Source organism: Rhinolophus sinicus, linkage group LG09 (assembly GCF_036562045.2).
Source record: "Rhinolophus sinicus isolate RSC01 linkage group LG09, ASM3656204v1, whole genome shotgun sequence".
NCBI lineage: Eukaryota > Metazoa > Chordata > Mammalia > Chiroptera > Rhinolophidae > Rhinolophus > Rhinolophus sinicus.
In genome coordinates, this window is record NC_133758.1 from 75,998,904 (window position 1) to 76,025,633 (window position 26,730).

At 33.5% G+C, this 26,730-nt stretch overlaps 1 protein-coding gene across 1 annotated transcript in view; it reads right to left on the reverse strand.

Moving 5' to 3' along the window:
* Positions 1 to 26,730, reverse strand: part of PCLO (piccolo presynaptic cytomatrix protein) — a 373,138-nt gene that overhangs the window by 26,194 nt on the left and 320,214 nt on the right. Inside the window, exons 22-23 of the mRNA XM_074339748.1 lie at positions 25,879 to 26,020; positions 12,975 to 13,048 (exon numbers count right to left, since the gene is read on the reverse strand). Coding sequence (XP_074195849.1) covers positions 12,975 to 13,048; positions 25,879 to 26,020 — 216 coding nt within the window. The remainder of the gene's footprint in view (positions 1 to 12,974; positions 13,049 to 25,878; positions 26,021 to 26,730) is intronic.

Genomic DNA, 26,730 nt, shown 5'->3' on the forward strand with positions numbered 1-26,730 from the left:
TTATTTTTAATAAATTATTATTTTTTTCTTAAAGTAACATAATAGCATGTATTTCCATAGCACACCTCCACGTTGTATGCCTGCCATGATAACAATACACTCTAGGTTGAATTCTAGGTAATATTTTGGCAAGAAATAAAATTAGTCACTTATTAGATAATAAAGATATAATTTTTAAAAGCAGATTTTAAAATAACACAATTATTTCATTCATCTCATTCCATTCTCTTAATTTGTAATATAGTTTTTTAAAAATATTTTAGTAGAATATCTTATTTCAAATATGTGTAAACACTTTATTAAGGAAAAATCTATAACAAGGAAATGGATAGTTAATTAAACTTAGTTATATGAAACGTTAATATATCAAATCAAACACTAGAAAAATCTCAATCTGTGATTGCTAATCCATATCCTAAAAGCACAAGAAAAACCCATTCTGAAAACAGATAATATTCCAGAGCTCTAAAACATCCACACACCAATAAACAACTGCTCTTATGAAATTTACTCCGATGACCTCACTGCTATCTATAAAAGAACAATCTGTAAGTTGGTGGAGAAATATCACAGCAATTTTAAAATATAACTAAATTGCACAACTTGACCTAAATGTTGACCCAGCCAATCCATCATTAACTAAAAGGAAATGAACTCAAACTATCAGACTACCAAAAGTAAAAAAAAACACTTGAAAAAAAAGCTATCCGTCTTTAAAAATAAATTGTTGACAAATGGTTCCTGTTCTCTTGGCCTGTTACAGTAACTGAAATAATTTTAAATTGCTTTTTCCACCAATTAAAACAGAAGCCAAACAGAGCATGCATTCCCCTGCCCTACTCAACACAGAACCACATAGAATGTGAAATAGGCTCAGATGCATCAGTACTAAAGACTGTTCATTGATTTAAACAATGAAGGAATAATCCTGTTTCTCTGGTTGAATGAAATATTAATGAATGAAAAAAAAGTTTCAAAGGGTAAAATTATAATTCAGTTAACTCTCTTACTTTAGGAGATGGAGTATTTTGATGAATTCTATTTCTTCCAGTTCAAAGAAATACCTAATGTTACCAGAGAATTTTCTAAAATGTGTATATATACATTTACACCTTTTCAGACCAGAATGTAACTTCTATTGACTAAACCTGCTTTCAAAACTTTATGGTAGCATTCTGAATTTTTGATTTCTTTGTATAATACCACAGATTTATAAATTAAACATATATAAAAGCATATCTTTAATATACTGTCTTCAGGATACAGCCCAGAAGTATTTATTTAAAAAAATGAAATCCTTCGTATGAACTAGTTTCCCAGTGATTTTCCTCCTTCACTCAGAGTGCCCTGCATACACACTCACACACAAATCAGTATAGGGAAGGCTGTGATTCATCAAGCTTTCTATTTTTGGAACAACAAATCAATGTTACTGTATATATAAACAAGTTAGAACAAAATTCAAGTGTTCAACCTCATTCAAACTCCATTTTACTCCTGTTTCATCTTGACATTGTGCTCTAATATGCATACCACATGGCCTTTCAGAGCAGTTTCTTTCTTTAAAAATCTTTGAAACATATGTTTGCATTTTATCCTTTTCCCAGTTTCTTTATCACTTTTACACTGACCTCTCTTAACACGTTTTCAGTTTTTTTCTTTTTAAAATTATATTTGTGTTTACTGATCATTTATAAAGTGACTATAATTGCATCATTTAATTTCTATGATGCTAGTACCCAAAGCTGTTTTATTTGCATTTTGATCCTGAATTATTTTTAGAACAAAAGATCTCATAGGTAGCTCTCAGAGGTGTCTCTCCCTGTTCTCTCACTGTTGCCTCTGTCTGCATTCTAATCCTTATCATTTTGAACTTGGAATATTGAATTGCGTCCTAACTGGTTGCCTGACTGCAGATGTAATTCCCTGCAATCCATTCTTCATCGCACCAAATCTGATCATGTAATTTTCCTTTATAAAGTCCATCTATAGCTTTCAATTGCCTATCTACAGCATAAAGTCTAAATTCCTCCTGTGTCTGATATTTCATAAATTATCTGAACTGTGATTACCTTTCGAGCCCTGTCTCTCTCCAGCACAAAACTCTGCTGCAATCACACAGAAGTTCCCACAGGTTCCCAATAATACATATTCTCTCATGCTCCTAAGGTTTTGAACATGAAATTCTCCCTTACTGAAAACCTCGCCAGCCTTCTTTCAGTTAGACTACTTATTACTTTTGTTTCAGTAAGTATATAAAAAAGTCTTCCCTGCCAGGGGGCTTTCCTCATCTGACCTAAAGCAGAGTGCCTTAACATTCAGTGTGCAGCCATTCACATCTATTGTAACTCTTATCCCAACTATTGTGAACAGATCTGTCTGCCCCAGGCACTGGTTCTTTCTCCTGGAGACGCAGCATTAATCATCCTATATAGATTTGACTATGCTTTAGTAAAAAGAAAAGCATAAACAATAAATAATGAATACTAAAAATAAAATAAATAAAAAATAATAAACAAATAAATTAAACATAAAAATAATAAAAATTCAGTGATTATACTGAAAGTAGATTATGTTGTTTTTAATTGAGGTGATTCATCTCTCTGAGTTCAATTTCAGGGTGGTAACTTTCTTAAAGAGCTGTTTATCAACATAGAGGATTAACATCATTTTTCAAGATGTTTGGGTCTGGCAGGTATATTCAAAGAATCTTAAGTGTTAAGACTTTATATCAATATTTTAGTGTAAATATTAACTTGAATTTCACAACTATATTACTAGGCTTGATTTATCTTTTAGTCTCTATGAGCCTTGATTTCTGGATTCAAAAACTATTTATTGAGTGGGTATTTGGGGCAAGTCTGTGTTACACACTGGGAGTATGACTATTATAATATCTATTTTAGAGGGTTGTGAGAATTAGGGCCACCAAATTTTTAAAGATGCCAGCAGAGTGTTAGCAAATAAATGGCAGTTGTGATGTTGTTATAGTTATTGTTGTTAAGGAGGACATGTTGACTTTTTACAGATGAGTCATCAAGTGGAATGAATACACAAGGTCTGACAATGAAGTTCTTGAACTTGTTGCAATGATGTTGGAAACCATTTTTATTATCAGAGGGGTAGTTCATTATGAATTTATACCAACTGGACAAACAGTTAACCAAGTTTATTATTTGGAAGTGCTGAGAAGGCTGTGTGAAAAAGTTAAACAACCTGAACTTTTCGTCAACAATTCATGGCTCATGCATCACGACAATGCACCAGCTCACACAACACTGTCTGTGAGGGAGTTTTTAGCCAGTAAACAAATAACTGTATTGGAACACCCTCACTACTCACCTGATCTGGCCCCCAATGACTTCTTTCCTTACCTGAAAGTAAAGGAAATATTGAAAGGAAGACATTTTGATGACATTCAGGACATCAAGAGTGATATGATGACAGCTCTGATGGCCATTCCAGAAAGAGTTCCAAAATTGCTTTGAAAGGTGGACTAGGTGCTGGCATCGGTGCATAGCTTCCCAAGAGGAGTACTTTGAAGGTGACCGTAGTGATATTCAGAAATGAGGTATGTAGCACTTTTTCTAGGATGAGTTCGCGAACTTAATTGTCAGACCTTGTATATGTGCATTTAGTAGAATGAATACACACACACACACACAGAGGTTGGCAAAAAATGTATACACATTTTAAGAAAGTAAAAAACTGAATTAAAATTGTAATACTCAATATATACCAATAATAAAAGATGAATACAAGTCATATTAGACTTCTCCAATTACAAGAGGTGCTGAAAGTGGTTACCATCAGCATAATTTTAATACAGTTTTTTCCTTTCTTAATCTGTATACATTTTTGGCACCCTCTGAATATATAATTTATACCATAGCATCAACAGTGTCATAATAAAACGTGTAAGGTAAAGCCCTGCTACAGCTACTTAGTATTCCATAACACCAATGACAGTTGTCTGGGCTTCCGAGGGCAATGTAAATTACAGAAATCACAATCGTATGCTATTTCATGGATAAGTACTCATCTGCTTTGGATGATAACAGTCTAAAATTGCATCTGCCTAATGCAAGAAAACACTCAAATGCAAAAGATGATTTGAGCAGATAGAATTATTTTTTAAAATAAAAGATTTAAACAGGAGAATGCTTTCTCTCCCCCTACAACTTTTATTGTTGCAAAGCAAATACTAGAATATATTGATTATATTAGAGTCTAGCAAACACTGAATAAAGAAACAAAATACACTTTCCTCAGAATAGGTTACCTCATGTTTGTGTTACTTTCTTATCTGTAAAATTGGTTCCTTCAGGGAAAGTGTTACTTGGTTAAGCAAGGGCTTGTGTGTGTGTGTGTGTGTGTGTGTGTGTGTGTGTGTGTGTGTTTGTATCTATTTGTCAGTTTACTTCAATTTATAAGTCTTTTTTCCCCTGTAGAAAATTAAGTAAATTTTAAATGACTTTCTGGATAAAACAAATAAAAATGTTTCAATTAGAACAAGTAACTAATAACCTAATGGTAGAAAAACAAATTATCCTAAATGAATTTTGGCATTATCCAAAATTCTGAATCTTTTCCTTGCTGAGCATTTATAAAATTCATTTTAACTTTTGAGTAAAGTGAAAAAATGTTAAAATAACTTTATAATTTGAATTCTACAGCATTCCCCCCCACTCCCGGCCTCTGATATGTTATACATTATTGTATCAAAGTCAGGCTTCTTAAAAGTGAAAAATCTCTCTGTACAACATTGGTTCTATCAGAATATCTTTAACAAGCATGTTAGATAAAGGGAGGACTTAGTTGCAATAACTATTACTAAATAGTTTGAAGAGACTGGATATTCATAATTATTTAGGGTAATAGTAGGAAGCTATTTATTTACTGAAAACAACGCCAGTTTTTTCTTGTACTTTTTAATACTGTTTGATCACTCACTACCCCTAATATTTTATTTCCTCATGTATTAAGAGGTTGAACCATTTGACACTTCATGACATCTTTTACAAAAATCAATTCTCCCATGTTCCAACCCTTCATTTCCCCTAGCCCTCAATAAGATTGCTAAGAGAAATCTGTCAACTATTTTTATCTGTGTTTTGGTTCTTTATATTCATATTTCTAAGTGACTAATCCAGGACTAGAAATCACTAGTACTGAATTTTAAACTCAGGCAATTTTGGAAAGTATGGTAAGGTTTAGGGCGGTCATCTTCCATAGAAAGGAGGCATACAAGGGACCACAGCAGAATTACTCTGGAGAGAAGAGTAGTTTGAAATACTGTAATAAAATATGTATTATCTTTTAAAAACAAACTGGAAAATGTAGGACCCTAAAAATATCTTTTTTGGTGGTATGCCAAAGGCAGAAAAAGAAATCATTTTCAAGAACATGAGTTTAAGAGGCTTGGAAAAAATCAGTCTAGAAATAATCACTTACATGGTATAGGCTATGATTGGGATAATGACAGCTAGCATTAATTGACTGTGTGCTAGCCACAATGCCAAGCACCTTAAAATTATTGTTTCCACCAATCCTTGTAACACGCTGATAAGGGAGGTACTACTGGTATTCTTACTTTTGTAGATTAGGAATCAGAGACAGAGATTTTGAGTAACTGGGATAATATCATGCATATATACATTGGCATGTCCAAAAAGGCATATAAAATATATTATGTCTATAATTAAGAAAATATTACATGTAAAGATGTCAAGTCCCTCAAAATTGTATTAGAGTTTTAATGTAATTTCGACAAATATTTATGTGGAATTTCCTTTGTTTCTCAACAAAGAGAGTTTTAAATTTTCTTGAAATAGTTTTTAAAAATAAACAGGTAAAACAGTCCAATTTAGAAAAAACTGAAAGTAAAATTAGAATTACTAAGTGTGGCACTGACAGATACAAATACATAAGTCAATGAAATATTCCATAAAGCCCATTACCAGATATAAGTATACTTGAAAATTTTGAGTATGGTTGATGTGGTTGAGTATGGTTGAGTATTTCATATTAGTGAGGAAAATAAAAGTATATTCAACAAATGTTTCCAGGAAAATTGGTCTACTACTACCTCATCACATGGAATAAAATAAATTGATTTAAATAACTAAATATTACCTTTCACACCACTAAAGAGCTAGAAGAAAACAGAAATCACCATGTAACTCTAATCCTCTGTGTGGATAAAACATATCCAATCAAATAATTAAAGCATAAATGATAAAATTATTTTTACATTTAATCCTACATGGTTTTGTATTTAAGCTCAAGAGTAAAAATCAAGGGAATCCATCTGTACTGTTTATTCAATAATGTAAAATGGCATGCGTAAACTCTGGTGAGGCAGCAAGTGGGTTGGTTAAGAGTATGAGATTTCACATCAGATGCAACTGGGTTTGTGTCTTGACTGCTCCTAACAGTACTAAAATCCTCTTTCAATTTCCTGGTACATGACTTTCAGAGGAAAAAGGTCTATTACATACTATTGCTGACTTTTTCATTTTACTAGTAGATGGAGCTTAAAAGAGATAATGCTCCTCACTGCTCCTGGCTCCTGTTAAGTGCTCGCTCCATAAACCTAACTACATTATGGCTCTGAATCTGCATCCAAATTGAGACCCATATCCTGAACCCTAGATTCACAGTGCAACTACAAAACATGTACTCTTTCTACTTGTATTTCCCTTATATATTTCAATCCCCAAAAAATCCTAAAAGGGGATTGAATAAAAAGAGGACTACCTTGTTTTCCAACAGAAAGATTCAGTATTTTAAGTGGTACTCTCTAAATTTATCATTAACATTTAATAGTTTCCTATTGTTCACAGAAGCACTGAACTCCCATAACAATCTAACTTTGTACCAATTTCCATTTTCTCTGTTCTCCCCTTGCATCTTTTGCTCCATTTTCACTGAATTAACCCCATACACACTCCTAATCCTTTTTTCCATTTATGTCGTTCCTCATACGATTCTCTCAATCTGGAATTTGCCTCTCCCGCTGCCACATGTTTATACCTTGTTCATCTGTCAAAACAGTCACCACCTATAACCTCTTTCACAAACCATGCCCCTTGACTGCTGCAGATTCAGCTATGCTTTCTCCAAATCCCAAAGCACATTATTTGCTCCCTTCCTTATAAATTTTTATCATAATTCTTCTTTGAATTTTTGTTATTAAAGGTGATAAAATATTTAACAATGGATATGACACAGTCTACAACCAATGGCAATGCTCAGAGGTTACGCATACTGGTTGAGCAGCCTGCTTACTGGTTGAATATGGGATAGAACCATATGAGCTCATAAGCTCCTTCAGATCAGCATATGTATTGAATTGATCTCTGTAGCATCCAAATTTTTGACACAATGTTTTGCATATAATAGACCTACTCATATTTAACACTATTAAACTTTAGAAATATATATATAAAGACCCAGTATATATATATTGGTAAAATTAGGGCAACAAGCTCACAAACAAGCAAACATATTCAATCCATTGGAAGAAATATAATATGCACATGGTCAGTTTTAAGCACAGTGTGTGTAGGATAAGTAATCAAGTAACACAAAAAAATCCATTAATCACATTGCATTTGATAACATCCTGACCTCAAAATTGAAATTAAAAACCAAATAACACCGCATTTATTAATTTTAACAACACATCTACCATATAAATATGTTGTAAATACATTTTATCCACTGTTAGCTTCAATACAACCGAACTTAAAGTTTTAATTTAACAAATTTTAATTTAAAAGTTGACTCCCTGAAAGATCATTCTTGACATCAATAAAATTAGGGGAATTAGAAAACACCAAAATAATAAAAGTGATATAGAGAAGACAAAAAAAAAAAGACATTACATATTTAATTTGAAAGTTCCTTAGTTTACTTAGAATTAGAGCCTGAAGAAATGGTAATGTCTGGAAGACAACATGCATTTTTCTGAAGGAATAAGAGCATAACTATTATCCGACTTGTGGAAACTCCACCAGAAGCTCCCAGAGAGCTTCTGGGCGTGTGTCACATTCTTGCTCGCAACCCCAGTGCTTATCCTAGTGCCATTAACAAGTGTTCAGTAAACATTTGCTAAATGACTTACTGGATGCCCCAATAGCAGCTGTTATTATGTTCTAACTGAAGGTCTTCCAGAATGGTTTTATATTTTTGTCTTTGAGGGTCAATTGTTTAAAAACCCAGTTGGACAGAGAAAGAGAAGAAGTTAAGTCAGTATTTTACACGGAGCACTTGGACATGCCACCCATTATTTACTATTTACTATAGAGTGACACCCATTATTTACTCCGTCCCATTGTCCTACTTAAAAAGAGAAAATACTTGGAGAAAGTGATTTTTTAAATCTTTTTTTTTGTGTGTGTGTGTTTATCAAAACAAGATAAGATAGAAGACTCCAATAGTGAGGCCTAGATTTTTATTGGTTTAAAGCAGGAAGTCATTTCTGTTCTACACTTGTTTTATGGACTTTGCAAAATATTTTTTTTCACCTAAGAAGGACTCACACTACTCACTGTTAGAGCTATGTATAAAATATATATTTATATAAAATAGACTTGAAATGCCAGTTAAATGAGATTGTTGTGGTGATTATAGATTTCCATTATTTCTACATAAATTGTTATGCTTTTTCAAAAAAGAAAACACTTCCAGTAAGATACTGAATCAAATATTATTCTCTGCCTTACGCTCCTTCTCTGCCTCCTTAGGTTAACATTATTGGTGATGTGCTTTCTCACACTCAATTATTTGGAACCATCTGCCAGATCTGCCAGTAGAGCCTAGCATATTTCTGTAATGGTAGAGGTTTATTTTTTTCTGGCCCATTGAAAATGGATATTGAGTGATGAAATTCAAACTTCCAAAAATACTTAAGAAAATAAATGATTTATTAGGGTTATTTGTTCTTTAAATGCATGCAGCCAGGCAAATTAAACCTCATACAAAGTTGTAATCCTGATTCCTGATTCTAAAGCTTGTGAACACCTGGTTTAGGAGAATAAATGGGTTACTCACTATATGTAATATACAGGAATGCCCACTAGCAGAGAACAACACTATTAAATACATCTAATAAAAAAAGTAGGAAAGGGCCATCTTGAGGATATTAGAAGTTTTTAATGTATATTGGAAAAACATAATTGGAAAGTCTAATTGATTTGATCTAAATCTTTAAGAGAAGTGGTCTAGTATAGCTCTCCCAACACATGCATGTGTATTTATCAATCTTGACTAATTTCACTTCTTTGGCTGGGATCCAAATGGCTCTATCTACATCTACTTCTAATTTAGTACTAGCTTCACTTTAGAAGATGTTACCCATGTGCCAAATACAGGACTTATTTGCGCTTTACATTGTGCATTTACTTAGATTGTGGAAATTCAACCTTTCACTGATAAAGAGAGTCCACAAGAATATTAATATTTTAATAGATTTAAAAAAAAAAATCAGAACACCAAGTCAGTAGACCTGCTCAATAAGTAGAATAAATGCATGGCTATTTAGCATTGAAAAATTCTCATTAACATGTTCAACATAAAATTTCAACCCTGTACAATATGACTTTTTGGATTCTGTCCACTATAATTCCATAACAAGAATAAAACTTTATGAAAACAAACTGTATAAAAGTGATTACTTAAAACCTATGATACACTTTTCATTTAAAGTATGCTGTCCTAGAGCCTATCTTTGGAGATCAGTTTCCCTTAGAGTGGACCAAGTGTCCATAAAACACAGTGCTGAAATGAATAATATGAAAGACTCAAGATGACGGGGAACATTGTAAGAGCTACAATTTCAAGAAAATTGTACTAATCTACAAAGGGACACTGTTTTTCTGGTGCCCTGATGAAGAATTAAAAGGAGGCGTAATCCAGTCATGAGACTATATTATGTCTAAAAACAAATTGAACAGCTCTGTTTTGTTTGTTGTTTGTTTGTTTGTTTATTTCCCAATGAAGTGGCTGTTGATGTTGACTGACAACAAAAGGAAGTGAAAGCAATCCTCTGGATTACTGAAAACAAAACATACATCATACACATACCTCAAGTACAACATAAAGTTGATTCCATATTTCTATGAGACAAAACATCTTGCCCTTTAAGTTAATGTCTTCTTATTTGCTTAGAATAAATACATTTCCATCTAATTTAATGATTTTTCTGCCCATTCTCTGTCTATATATTCTTAATTTAAAATTGTTTCTAAAGGTTTAACATTTATTGCAGTTTTCTTCTCCATATTATCAGCATTCTTATATATCTCTTATAGAACTATTCATGCCCCACTTCACATGAATGAGTAAATTATAAATGTGCTTATTATCTAAATGACAAAAGTAACTCAGTCGAAAGAATGTGCCCAAAATATTGCTACTAAAAGGGCACACGACTACAAGTTACTCACATTGCATTACATATTCCATCTTGTTTCCATCCTGAACCCCAGCGCCTCTGCACAATAACTAATCTGAGATTAACTTTTGATAAGAGCCAGTCCACTATAAGTTTAAATAAAGAAAAAAGTAGCCTGTAATTGGCTTCTTCTTGAAAAACAAGCACATTTTTTTTGTAGGACTCATATACAAATAGAAAAGCATGATGGGGAACAATTTCTATTTATTGATAGCTGTTAACATTAATGCTAAAACAATTTTACTTATAAATTTTAGATTAAAAGAAAGGTGAAATTAAATAGCTAAAATTTTGAGAAAACAGCACATGAAATGCTTTTTTATACACCTAAATTCTAGAGTCATATGAAAATCAATGGCTATTACTTTTACATATGATTATATCATTTATTCACTTACTCAACGAATAGTATTGTGGTAACTCTATAAGCAACACTTTCTGCTAAGTGCTGGGACATCAAGATTAATAATATTATGGCTCTGGTCTGAGAGTTCTTCAGCCTTATGGAGAAAATGGGCAGTGAAATTGCAAAATTTAAATAAAAAATGATAACAAAATATGAAAATTATGGTGTAAATAGGCATAGATTTTGTGAGTGGTAGAAGCGCATAGAATAAGAAGGTGGCAAAATAGGGAAGAAGGTGAATTAAGTTCAGGGCGTATGTAGTTTGATGTATCTATAGAATCTCCAGCAAAATATTATGCTGGTCTTAAGCCTATGTGCCCTCATATGTGTTCTGCGTCTTTCTCCTGCCCTTCTTTCAGAGTCGCTCCTCTCTAGGCTGTTTCGCAGGCTTCCCTGTCATTTGGCCCCCAGCTGGATGTGATCAGTCACTGGCAGAGATTGGAGACTGGGAGGAACAGAGAAAAAGGATATTTCTCCCCATCCTTTCTATCTCAAGACGTATTCCTGGCATTTGCTGTGTTCTTGTCTTCCCCTCCTATCAAGACAGACTTATCCTGGTTTTAGTTGTCACTGGCCTCCAGCCTAGGGCCAGCAGCTTCTTTCCACTACCTATTTACTCTCCTGCTTGGTTTCCCAGCCTCCTCCATGAGTATATAATAATTAACAGCCATAAATTTCCTCTATTTTAAATGTTCAGAGTGGTTTCCAGGGAGCTTGGGTGGTAGATTTCTGAGTAATCAACATATAGACAAGAGTTGATGCGTTTATGCAGAGCAGGTGGGTAAAGAGATTGGTGTATTAAGAAGGGAACCCTGGGGAACATGGCAACAGATAGAGAAAGCCCAGTCTTTGACTGAGTCTTTTTTTTTTTTTTTTCAGTAGAACCAGAAAAATGTGATATCCAATTAAGTCCACGAGGAAACTTAGGTATCACTTAGACCCAGAATTTGTCAGATGAGGTTTCAGAAGATAGAGAGATCAGGTCACCAGTTAGTTAACAGGACCAGATTTAACACCCAGATCTCAGTTTTCTATTTCCCCATCTACCGTGTTTCCCCGAAAATAAGACCTAGCCAGACAATCAGCTCGAATGCATCTTTTGGAGCAAAAATTATCATAAGACCTATTCTTATTATATTATATCATATCATATTATGTTACAGTATATAAGACCCAGTCTTACAGTAAAATAGAGCTGATTGTCCGGGTCGGTCTTATTTTCGGGGAAACACGGTAGTGGCCTTGTGATACCAGCCTTTAATCATTCTTTTGAACGCATGAGATTTGGTATCATTTTCCTGGGTTTAAGTCACTTGCCTTTACCTTTTGTGATGTTTGAACTTCAGTTTCTTTATATGGAAACCTAATCTGTGGTATTATTTACCATCATAGGTCATTATAAGAATTAAATAAAAGTACTTAGAATAGTATAATTAGAATAGTTAAACTTATTGAGAAGTTGGTACAATTCATGGTCATGAAGAATAACAGTGCAATGAGATCTAATCACAATATTATGAAAGACAAGCCAGTCCTGGTATACCTTACAGATGATTATGTGTTTCCTAAAGTTAAGATTTTTCTTTTCATTTTTTTATATTTGTAATATCCTTACCATTTGTTTAATAAAACTAAATTTAACCTTAAATTAGGATTCACTTTAGAAGTTAGTTAGGTCATTATTTTTTCGATAAAATAATTTTTACAGTTTTAGTTTCTTCTTAGTTCCATATACTTACGACTTTCCATTGACTTAAATGAGCTTTCTGAATTTATTTTTTGCATGGTATTTTAAACAAAAAAAATGTTTTAAAAGTTGAAGAAGGTATTTTTTTTTTCTCTAGAAAGTCTTCTGAGTCTCTTTCTGTCATCAGTCTCGTTCTTGTCCTCTCTTAAAATTTGTGTGTCCCCCAAACATTTTAGTGTTAAATATGAATAAGGCAAAGTCATTCTAATTTAATAGATAACATAGATACTGATGACTTACTTCCTAGTGCGTTTGCCATTAGTACTTAGAAATTAACATTCATATTAAAACAGAAACAGAACAAACACTTAGAGTGTAACATATAGATTCAACCAACATCGGGTGTGTAAATTTTAACTTACCTTCAGCGTCTGCTAGTCCCACTCCTACTCCTGGCTGTTTTATGGGCTCTTGTCCATTCTGCCCCATCTTCCCTCTATTTATAAAGAAATCAAAAGGTTATATTATATTCAGTTATGCTCTCCTAAGTGCACATGAGGAAGCCAAATTTGCAAAAGTAAAATAACATTATATATTCAGACCTGCAATAAATTACTTGAATAGCAAGTATACACACAAAGACATGATATAAAATACTATATCATGTTATTTTTGAATTTTGGGGTAGATGCCCAGGAGAGGAATTGCTGGGTCACATGGTAACTATATTTTTAAATTTTTGAGGAGCCTCCTCCATACTGTTTTCCACAGTGTCTGTACTAATTTCCATTCTCACCAACAGTGTAAGAGGGTTCGTTTTTCTCTACAGTCTCTCCAATACTTGTTATTACTTGTATTGTTGATGACAGCCATTCTAAAATGTGTGAGGTCATATCTCATTGTGGCTTTGATCTGCATTTTCCTAACAGCTAGTGAAGTTGAACATTTTTTCACATATCAGTTCGCCATTTTTAGGTCTTCTTGGGAGAAGTGTCTGTTCAGGTCCTCTGCCTATTTTTTAATTGTATACCATCTTAATTTTAAAATGGGAACTTGTTCATAATTCCCACCTAGTTTAAACTAATACCACAAAATTCAGTGTCTTACTTGTTGATTCATTTATCAAAGATCAGTCCATTCTGAAATTTTAAAATTTTGTTTTAAAATTTAGGGTTTTTTTTGTTGTTCATTTTAAATTCAAGAAGTGAGAATGGTTTTTGTATCTTTACACTTTGTTATGATGAATTATATAGATCCTTTGATGAAAAGGGAAATTTTGAATTAACATAAAAATAATATTGTACTAACACACTTTTTTTTTTTTCACTTGGTGGTTTCCTTACAGTTCCTTCCTGTGTTTTCAACTGTGTGTAGTGTATTGGCTTTTGAAGTCAGACTGCTTGGTTTCTGCTTCAAGCTTTGCTGTTTCATGCTATGTGTCATCTAAAGCAAATCTACTTAATCTGTGAAAACTATTTCTTCTCTTGTAATATAAGGATAGTATTAATACATAGATATGCACATAATTCTTTAGAATTCAGGTAGAGTCTGCAACTCATTTTTAGTTTCAGCATCACACTTTTTGGAAGACCAAATAGGTGAAGAATTCATGGTACTTTGAGCACTAAGGGTTCAGAATATTGATAATGTAACAGCTAAAGATTATAGGCTACTGCTTATTTCTGCAGTCAGAGGAAAGCTACCTGGCATACAAAAGGTTTTGGAATTGCCTTTTATGTACTTATATAATATGTTCTAAAAAAATGAAATGAAAATGCTTGCATGTTAAAAAGGGTGATTGAACAAAAAGATATCTTAATACTATACTTTCTAAACAATAAATCTAACATAGTAAGATTTACTAACAATTCTTACTTTTACAAAAATATTTGGTTTGGTGAACCTACTGAAAATGTAACTACATTTATTTCTTACGATTTTAATGACATTATACTACTGAAAGCAATCTACAGATTCAATGCAATCCCTATCAAAATACCAAAGGCATTTCTCACAGACCTAGAACAAATAACCCTAACATTTATATGGAACCACAAAAGACCCCAAATAGCCAAATCAATATTGAGTGAGAAGAACCAAGTTGGAGTTATCATGCAACCGGATATCAAACTATACTACAAGGCGATAGTAACAAATTGATGGTTGATAGATGTGAGGGAGCAGTTTAGGGGGTAGGTGAAAAAGGTGAAAGAGATTAAGAACTACAAATTGCCGGTTATAAAAATAGTCACAGGGATATGAAGGACAGCATATGGAATAGAGTCAATAATATTGTAATAACTATGTATGGTGTCAGATCAGTACTAGACTTATCAGAATGATCACTTTGTAAGTGTCTAACTACTATGTTGTATACCTGAAGTTAATATAATATTGTATGCCAATTATAATTGAAAAATAAATTAAAAACAATCTAATTATATCTTACTTGAAAACTGCCCTAAAGATCCTTTATTCATTCTACTGAAAATTATTCTGCACAAAATGAAAGAGAAACATGTAAATTCAGAAATTATTTTATCTTGAAAGCCATTACATTGTTTCATTTTGACAATTCTAGGTCAAAGGTTTAAACACATTTTTTTATTAAGTGATTATGTAAAATATAAAGTGTATGCAAAAAGTGTTAGAAATTATATATATATATATATATATATATATATATATATATATATATATATATATATACGTATAGACATATACATGTATATAGGTACATATGTGCATATATGTATGTATAGTTTTCATCTGAATAGATACAAAAAGTCTACTACAAAGCTACAATAATCAAAACAGTATGGTACTGGCATGAAAACACACATATATATATATATGGACTAAAACAGAGAGCCCAGAAATAAATCCTTACTTATATGGTCAATTAATCCATGACAAATGAGACAATGATATGCAAGCATTAAAGACAGTCTCTCCCATAAGTGGTGTTGGTAAAACTGGACAGATATATGCAAAACATGATGTTGGACCACTTTCTTGCACCATATACAAAAATAAACTCAAAATGGATTAAATACTTAAATGCTAGAACTGAAACAATAAGACTCATAGAACAAAATAGACAGTAAACTCTTTCACATCACTCTAAGCAATATCTTTTTGGATATATCTTCTTGAGCAAGGGAAACTAAAGGAAGAATAAATAAATGGGACTACATCAAACTAAAAATTTTTTGCATAATAAAGGAAACCATCAAGAAAATGAAAATATCTACTGAATAGGAGAACATATTTGCAAATGATACATCCAATAAGAGTTAATATCCAACATTTATAAGGAACTCATACAACTTACACCAAAAAACCCTAAATAATCCAATTAAAAAATGGGCAGAGGACATGGACAGTTCTCCTATGAGGACATACAGATGATCAACAGACATATGAAAAGATGCTCAATGTCACTAATCATCAGGGAAATGCAAATTAAAACCACCATGAGCTATCACCTCACACCTGTCAGAATGGCTATCATCAATAAGTGAACAAATATCAAGTGCTGGCAAGGATGTGGAGAAGAGCAAACCCTCATACACACATTGGTGGGATTGTGAATTAGTGTAACAACCATGGAAAACAGTATAGGGATTGCTCAAAAAATTAAAAATAGAGCTGTCATATGATGCAGCAATTCCACTTCTGTGTATTTATCCAGAGAAAACAAAAATACTAATTTGAAAAGATACGAGGTCAGACAATTAAGTTCTCAAACTTTTTGCAACCTTTTTTTGGTATCAGAGGGATTATTCATTATGAATTTGTACTAACTGGACAAACAGTTAACCAGGTTTACTCTTTGGAAGTGCTAAAAAGGCTGTGTGAAAAAGTTAGATGACCTGAACTTTTTGCCAACAATTCATGACTCTTGCGTCATGACAATGCACCAGCTCACAGGGCACTGTTTGTGAGGGAGTTTTTAGCCAGTAAACAAATAACTGTATTGGAAAACCCTTCCTACTCACCTGATCTTGCCCCAATGACTTCTTTCTTTACCCAAAGATAAAGGAAATATTGAAAGGAAGACATTTTGATAACATTCAGGACATCAGGGGTAATACAATGATAGCTCTGATGGCCATTCCAGAAAAAGAGATACAAAATTGCTTTGAAGGGTGGACTAGGCGCTGGCATCAGTGCATAGCTTCCCAAGGGGAGAACTTAGAAGGTGACCGTAGTGATATTCAGCAATATCTAGCACTTTTTCTAGAATGAGTTCGAGAACTTAATTGTCATACCTTGTATATGCACCGTTATGTTCATTGCAGCATTATTTACAATAGCCAAGGTATGGAAGCAACCTAGACGTCCATCAATGAATGAATGGATAAAAAATATATGGTACACACACACACACACACACACACAGGAATGCAACGTGGATGGATGGATGGACCTAGAGGGTATTCAGCTAAGTGAAATAAGTGAGACAATGACAAATACTGTATTATCTCACTTATATGTGAATTCTAAATGAATGAATGAATGAACAAAACAAAAGAGAAATAGACTCATAGGTATAGAGAATAAGCTGATGGTTGCCAGAGGGGAGGGAGTGGGAGTGTGGGATTTAAAAAGAGTATTGAACCACATTTAAGTGGTCAACCCTCACGCAGCAGAACACCCTGTGGTGGGCAGAGCCAAATCTCACAACTAGTCAACCTAGGAGTTAACCCCACCAAAACGAAAAGCAATTAAAGATCTTCTTTAACAGGACAATATACACAACACAAGAGTCACCTTTGGAGCACACACAGAGGAGAAGAACGAAGTAGTGCAAGTCAAATATAAAGGACACATACTACATAAGATAACCCAGCAAGAACTAAGAACTCTAGGGGATCTACCTAATACATTGAAGCAAACACAGAGAGTCAGCCAGAATGGGGAAACAAAGAAACATGTCCCAAATAAAAGAACAGAAGAAACCTCCAGAAATGGAACCAAATGAAACAGAGGTAACCAACCTATCAGAGACAGAGTTCAGAACACTGATGATAAGAATGTTTAAGGAGCTTAGAGACGACATAAAGAAGGATGTAGAAATCATAATGAACAACCAGTTAGAACTAAAGAACACAATTACTGAAATAAAGAACTCACTTGAAGGAATTAACAGCAGGTTAGATGAAGCAGAGGATCGAATCAGCGACTTAGAAGACAAGTTAGCAGAGATCACCCAAACAGAACAACAGAAAGAAAAAGAATAAAAACAATGAAGATGGTTTAAGAGACCTCTGGGATAACATCAAGCACAACAACATGCATCATAGGAATACCAGAAGGTGAAGAGAGGAAGCAAGGGATTGAGAACATATTTGAAGTAATAATGTCCAAAAACTTCCCTAACCTGATGAAGGAAAAAAACATATAGCCCCAGGAAGTGCAGAGAGTCCAAACAGGATAAACCCAAACAGGTCCACACCAAGACACATTATAGTTAAAATGGCAAAGGTTAAAGACAAAGAGAGAATCCTAAAAGCAGCAAGAGAAAGACAGAGGGTTACATACAAGGAAAACCCCATAAGACTATCAAATGACTTTTCTACAGAAACATGAAGGGCCAGGGAGGAGTGGCAGGAGATACTCAAAGTGATGGAAAAAAAGGCCTACAACCTAGATTGCTTTATCCAGCAAGGCTATCATTTAAAGTTGATGGAGAGATAAAAAGCTTCCCAGAAAAAAATAAAAAAAAGGAATTTTATACCCCCAAGCCAGCATTGCAAGAAAAAAAAAAAAAACTTCTGTAAATAGAAGAGAAAAAAAAAAAATCTAACTACAAAAAAAAAAAATATATAACTATATACCTATCATCAATCACTTTAAAAAAAAAAATGATAAATGCTCCAAAAAAGAGAGATAGGGTGGCTGGATAAGAAAGAGAGAGAGACCCTTATATATGCTGTAAGAGAGAGACCTCACATCAGAAAAAAAACACACACACAGCTGAAAGTGAAGGGTTGGAGTAAGATATTTCATGCAAAATGAAAAAAAAAAAAAAGAGTTGCAATATATATATATGAAAAAAAAATTTAAAAAAAAAAAAAAAACAAAAAAAAAAGAGATGGGCTATATATAATAAAAAAGGGATCGATCTCACAACAGGACATAATAAACTAGTACATCATCTATGCCAACATAGGAGCACCACTATATATAAAAAAACAGATATGACACACAAAGAGAGAGATCAACAACAACACTATCATAGTAGGGGGGACACCTCTGACAACAAGGGACAGGTCTTCCAGACAGAAAATCAATATGGAAACAACAGCCTTAAATTACACATTGGACCACTTGGATTTAATCGATATTTTCAGAGCATTTCACCCCCAAGCTGCAGAATACATGTTCTTCTCAAGCGCACATGGAACATTTTCCAAGATAGACCACATGTTAGGCCACAAAATAAGTCTTGATAAATTTAAGAAAATTGAAATCATACCAATTAGCACTGTGGTCTTCTCTGACCACAGTGCTATGAAACTAGAATGAACTACAGGAAAAAAACTGGAAGACACACCAATTCATAGAGGCTGAATAACATGTTACTAAATAATGAATGGATGAACCAGGAGATCAAGGAAGAAATCAAAACATATCTCGAGATAAACGAAAATGAAAACACGACGACCCAAAATCTATGGGATGCCGCAAAAGCAGTCCTAAGAGGGAAATTCATAGCATTGCAGGCCTACCTAAAGAAACAAGAAACATCACTAATCAACAGTTTATCTTCACACTTAAGGGATCTGGAAAAGAACAGCAAAATAAGCCCAAAGGGAGTACAAGGAAGGAGATAATAAAGATCAGAGTGGAAATAAATGAAATAGAAACCAGAAAAACAATACAAAAGATCAATGAATCCAAGAGTTGGTTCTTAGAGAAGATAAACAAAATTGACAAACCTTTAGCCAGACTCATTAAAAAGAGAGAGAGAGGACCCAAATTAATAAAATCAGAAATGAAAGAGGAGAAGTGACAACAGACACAGAAATACAAAAAATTTAAGAAATTACTATGAGCAACTATATGCCAACAAATTTGACAATCTGGAAGAAATGGACAATTTTCTAGAGGCATACAACCTTCCAAGGCTAACTCAAGAAGAAACAGAAAACCTGAATAGACTGATTACCACCAGGAAATTGAATCAGTAATCAACAATCTCCCAACAAACAAAAGCCCTGGACCAGATGGCTTTACAGGTGAATTTTACAAAACGTTCAAAAAAGAATTATCACCTATTCTCCTCAAGCTCTTCCAAAAAATCCAGAAGGAGGGAAGACTCCCAAACACTTTTTACGAAGCCACTATCACCCTGATCCCAAAATCAGACAAAGACACCACAAAAAAAGAAAACTACAGGCCGATATCTCTAATGAACATAGATGCAAAAATCCTCAACAAAATATTAGCAAACAGAATTCAGCAATACATTAAAAAGATCATACACCATGATCAAGTGGGATTCATCCCTGGTATGCAAGGGTGGTTCTACATCCACAAATCAATTAATGTGATACACCACATTAACAAAATGAAAAGTAAAAATCACATGATCATATCAATAGATGCAGAAGAAGCATTTGATAAGATCCAGCAGCCATTTATGATAAAAACCCTTAAGGAAGTGGGAATAGCGGGATCATATCTCAACATAATAAAGGCCATATATGATAAACACACAGCTAACATCATACTCAATGGGGAAAAGCTAAAACCATTCCCCTTAAAATCAGGAACAAGGCAAGGTTGCCCACTGTCTCCACTTCTATTCAACATAGTGCTGGAAGTTCTAGCCACAGCAATCAGACAAGAAAAAGAAATAAAAGTCATCCAAATCGGTAAGGAGGAAGTAAAATTGTCATTATATGCAGATGATGTGATACTATATATAGAGAACCCTAAAGACTCCACCAAGAAAGTATTAGAGCTGATAGATGAATTTAGTAAAGTAGCAGGATACAAAATTAATATTCAGAAATCAGTTGCATTTGTATGTACCAATAATAAAACATCAGAAGGAGAAATTGAAAAAAAAAACAAACAAAACAATCCCATTTACAACTGCTCCAAAGACTATAAAATACCTGGGAATAAATTTAACCAAAGAAGTAAAAGATCTGTACTCAGAAAATTATAAGACACTGAAGAAAGAAATGAAAGAAGATACAAATAGATGGAAACACATACCATGTTCATGGATAGGAAGAATTAATATAGTTAAAATGTCCATACTGCCTAAGGCAATATACATATTCAACGCAATTCCTATCAAACTACCAACGACGTTTTTCACAGAAATAGAACATATAATCCTAAAATTTATATGGGACCATAAAAGACCCCGGATAGCCTCAGCAATCTTGAGAAATAAGAACAAAGTGGGAGGTATAACAATACCTGACATCAAATTATACTACAAGGCTACAGTAATCAAAACAGCATGGTACTGGCATAAAAACAGACACATAGATCAATGGAACAGAATAGAGTCCAGAAATAAATCCATGCCTATATGGCCATTTAATCTACAACAATGGAAGCAAGAATGCACGGTGGGGTAAAGACAGTCTATTCAATAAATGGTGCTGGGAAACCTGGACAGACACATGCAAAAAAATGAACCTGGACCACCTCCTTACACCATATACAAAAATAAATTCAAAATGACTTAAAGACTTAAATGTAAGATCTGAAACCATAAAATTCCTGGAAGAAAATATAGGAAGAAACTTCACAGACATTACCAGAGTAAGATTTTTACTGATATATCCCTTCGTGCGAGGGAAGTAAGAGAAAAAATAAACATGTGGGATTACATCAAACTAAAAAGTTTTTTCACAGCAAAGGAAATCATCAATAAAACAAAAAGGGATCCTACTGAATGGGAAAAGATATTTGCCAATGATATATCTGATAAGGGGTTAATATCACAAATTTATAAAAAACTCACTCAACTCAACTCCAAAAAACAAACAACCCAATTAAAAAATGGGCAGAGGACATGAAGAGACATTTTTCTAAAAAGGACATACAGATGGCAAACAGACATATGAAGAAATGCTCAACCTCACTAACCATCAGAGAAATGCAAATAAAAACCACAATTAGATACCATCTCACCCTAGTCAAATGGCTATCATCAATAAATCAACAAACAACAAGTGCTGGCGCGGATGTGGAGAAAAGGGAACACTTGTGCACTGTTGGTGGGATTGCAGATTGGTGCAGCCACTATGGAAAACAACATGGAGGTATCTCAAAAATCTGAAAATGCAACTACCTTACGATCCAGCAATTCCACTCCTAGGTATCTATCTGGAGAAATCCAAAACTCTAATTCAAAAATCTTTAGGCACTCCTATGTTTATTGCAGCATTATACACAATAGCCAAGACATGGAAACAACCGAAATGCCCATCAGTAGATGACTGGATTAAAAAACTGTGGTACGTTTATACAATGGAGTATTACGCAGCCATAAAGAAGAAAGAAATCTTACCATTTGCAACAACATGGATGGACCTAGAGAACATTATGTTAAGTGAAATAAGTCAGACAGAGGAAGACAAAAACCATATGATCTCACTTATATGTGGAATCTAAAGAAAAGAATAAGTGAATGAACTAATCAGAAACAGTTTTGGAGACATAGAGGAAAAACTGAGGGTTGCTAGATGGGAGGGTGGGTGGGGATAAGGGAGAAGGTGAGGGGATTAGAAAACAGTCAGTAACCACCAGATGGCCACAGGACGGGGTTTTGAAAATCAATTTGGGGAATGTAATCAATAATGTTATAAAGATTTTGTAGGGTATCCGATGGACACTTGTCCCATTTGGGAGACCACACCAGGGATGATGTAGATGCCTGATCACTGCACTGTACACCTGAAGCTGAAGCTGAACAATAATGAATGCGAACTATAATTTTATATATATATATGTATATATATATATATATATATATACATATATATGTATATATATGTATGTATATACTTACAAGAAGAGGAGTACAGCATTAGGAATAGAGACAGTGGAAATGTAATGGTTCTGTGCGATGTCAGAGGGATAGTGGATGGGGGGAAGGGGGTCCACACAGTGTGAGGGATATAAATGATAAACGTCTAAGTATTCATTTGTCTTGTGCACCTGAAACTAATAAGAAAATAATAAAAAAAAAGAAAAAAAATAATAAAAAAAAGAGTGTTGAAGCCACTATCCCAGGAACAAAACAAAAACAAAAACAATGACAGACTTTTCTGTAAGTCTGTGCAGTCGTGTGATTCACACTGCTAAGTTTATTTTGTTGTTGTTTTGTTTCCCCTGGAAAGGATTACCTCAGGACCAGAAAAAAACAACAACAACAAAAAACACAAGTCTTGATTTAACAATGCACAAAACTTCAGTTTGTGTAAATGCTTCGTGAGATTCAAGATAAGTAAGTAGTTTATACGTTAAAAAACAAACAAACAAACATTAACTCTGTTTTAATTAGACAGGGAGAAAAGCTTAATAGCTTGGTAGCCTTCTCCCCTTTAGCAGTATGCTATACTAGTAGAAAGAGACAAAACATACCATTACTGAGCCAAACTCAATTGAAAGTGAGGATCATTTTAGTAGTGCTAATCTAGCAGATGAAAGTACAGTGGTACTTCAGCTTTCGATCGTAATCCACGAGTTCTGAAATGTTTGAAAACAGCCAACAGCTAGGCCTCAGGATTTTGCACTCAGCGGAAGCTGTGTGGCATGTTCAACTGCTGAGTTGTGTTCGAAAACCAAAACATTTACTTCCGGGTTTACGGCATTCATAAACCAAAATGTTCGTTAATGAAGATGTTTGAAAACCGAAGTACCACTGTACTGACAAATTGCTACCCTATACTATGGCAAACTTTCACAAAATAATTATATTTTTTAGTAATTGTAATAAAATAAATGTTAATATTTTTTATTTGATCTCAAGTCCTAGATTTTGCATTTTAATGGTGCTAGTCTTTGCTTCTAGTGAAAATTGATTTTAACATTAGGTACTTAACCAAAATGTGTAGTAGGTGGTATTTCTAAGATTATACAGAAAACTTCTGCAGCATTGTGAAGCCAAATGAAGTACAAAGGAAACTTAACTGTTGGTCTGTGAAGGACGTGATTTTTCTGAATTCCCAATAAATAACCTTCAGTTCAGAACATTCTGACTACACAATTTGTAATTTATATTTGTTAATCAGTTAAAAAATATGTATTGAGCACTTATGTTATCCCAAGAAATAATGTGTTAGACACAACGGGGCATATAAAAGAACTACCAAATACTGCTTTAAAACACATCCTATAATACTTATAAAGAGAGAGTTTTTGTGTGTGTGTGCTCATATGGCAGAACAATAGCCTCCAGGTAGTTTTGAAAGGCTTTGATTTACAAGAGAAACAGGCAAATGGGAAAAAACAAAACTGGAATGTGGTATGTATGTAAAAAATATATAATCTACTTCCATTTTAGACATTCAGATATTGAGGATAAAATACAGTTTACTCTCTGAAAGTTATAACTTTATCATCAGTGTTAAGTTATTTATTTTGATAAGTACAGATAAATTGAAAGGTTGTTAAGTAATGTGTGGTACAAAACCTTTACACTTTTATATTATATTATAATTTGGAGAGAGGAATTTAATGAATTTGCTGAAATTCTCTTCAGTCAAACTGGATCATCAGGCGTTTAGCACTAATCAGATCAGGCTCCTTTTAGAAATAATTTTAAAATAATTTTAAAAAAAGAACTAATTAAGTACAAATAACTACTGATGCAAAGACTAAGTCTCAAAAAAAAAAAGAAAAAGAAAAATAGGTGATTAAATAAATAATTAAAGTAAGAAAAATGTAACTTGAAAATCACAAAATAAACACATTTTTCATTTTACAAATCTATTTTCCCTATTATTTTGCTTTTGTAAATTGTGCCATTATCTAAATATTAACTGTGGAGATCAAAAGGAAAGATTTATAAAAACTGTGACATTAAAACAAAGAGAAATAGAAGTTCCACTTTCGGAAAAGGCTGTACTCAACATTGGAAAAGATGCAAAAGACCCTTTAACAAGGTCCCAGACAGGGTCCACAAGCTCTTCCAGTGAAGGACCAGATAATGGATGATTTGCGCGGTCTCTGTTGCAACTACTCAAGGCTGCTCTGGTAGTACACAATTAGGCAACAGATAAGCAAATGGGTGTGGCTGTTTTCTAATAAAACTTAATTTATGGACCCTGAAATTTCAATTTAGCATAATTTTCATGTGTCACGAAATGCTGTTTTTCTGTTTTATTTTATTTATTTTTTCTTTTTCAAACATTTGAAAATGCAAAAGCCATTTTTAGCTCACAGATCTTACAAAATCAGGTGGCAGGCTGGATTCACCCTGGCCTAGATTCTGGAGCTGGGTTGCCCAGTCGTGTTTTTGAAAACCCAGAAAACTAGTTACTGGGGAAGAGAGGGAAGTTCAGGAAGTTTTGATTTTGATATTGGAAAAAAACATAACCTACATATTTATGTGGGATGCTGCTGAATTTTGCCACCAATATGACTAAATCCATTCTAACACATTCTAAACACAATCTGCTTTAGTTAGGCATTTGATTTGCAATATGATTTTCTTGAGGCTTAACGTATTACCAATGAACTTTATTTCTAGATTATCTACTCAGGGACCTACCTATGTACTGCTTGCTATTTGTTGTAGAAAATACAGAAACACTTCAGATATCTTCAATTTTAATTATAGTGAGATTTATAGTTGAAAAATCATGAGTAGCTTAATATGTTATCTATTTTAAATATGGCATATGAGTTTTTAAATATGTTTAAATCTAATCTATGTTTATCTCAAATACATATATATATGTGTATATATATATATGGTGATTATGTGATTATACATTATGTGTGTATATATGTATATATATATATATATATATATATTTGGTGATTATGTGATTAAAGCATGATTCAGGCATAGCTAAGTTATTTTAGCATTTTTTTCTGTTAAATACAGATTAATTAAGTAGTCCTGGTAGTGGCCTGCATTCATCCTTAGAATTAACTTAATTAATCCAGTGTGTCCTGTTTCTTTTACAGCCTATTTTTTTTACGTAGGCATGAACAGTTGAAGTGCTTCAGGGACAATGACTCAGAATTGGATAATTATCTGGTTATTTCCTGTAAATGTTAAGAAAAACGTACTCATAATGCTGTTAGCTTTGTAATGAGAAAAAAAGAGCCACTTACATCCTGGGAATAGGAAATAGATTAGTCTCCCCTGCAGTGCTGCTGCTTCCTTCACTGTCCACACTATACCCACTGCCAAAGCTGCTGCCGGAGGAACCCGTGGACACGGAGCTTTCGGCAGGCCGGTGATTGGTAGGCTTTGCTGCATGGTGTGGGAAGAGTCAACATCACAGTCAATCAATGATACTCCTATTAATCTCCAAATGCATAATTATGCGTTTTCTTCATTTACATGTATAAGGAAACAGCTCTACCAAGAACTCCACACTTCTTAACCTGCCTTTCATTTTCTTTTCCTTAACCAATAATATACAGTGGCAACGCTAACATACTTGATTGTTTTTCTTGGACATAAAGGAAACATCAATCACTTTTAGGGATAAAGCATTATATTTTTAGACTGACTTAAATAGTATGTAACTTTCTATTAATAGTATCTGTGGCTTATTTGTACAGTGTTGCAATAATGGTATGGCAAACATACGATTTTTGGCTGTTTCATGGACAAAGGAGTTTAGAAAGATTGAGTAGATAGAAATAGCAGGATAAGGACAATTACTTAATTATTTTTCGTATTAATAATTAGTAATCTGTTTTTCTCTTGACAAGTGAAGATGGAAAATAGAATAGATAATTTCAAGAAGTGATTAAAAATTCTGTGCTAATTTGGATGTCACTCTACCAACTATCTGATCCAGCCGGTTATTTAATTTGAAGATACTTGTTTCCTTTTAGGCATTTCTTACTTTATGACCGGGGCTTGTTTTAAAAATTTCATGAGCTGAGTTTTTGGATGTAAGAATTCATATTTCTATAGAAACATAATTCTGTACTGTAATTACGCAGAAATAT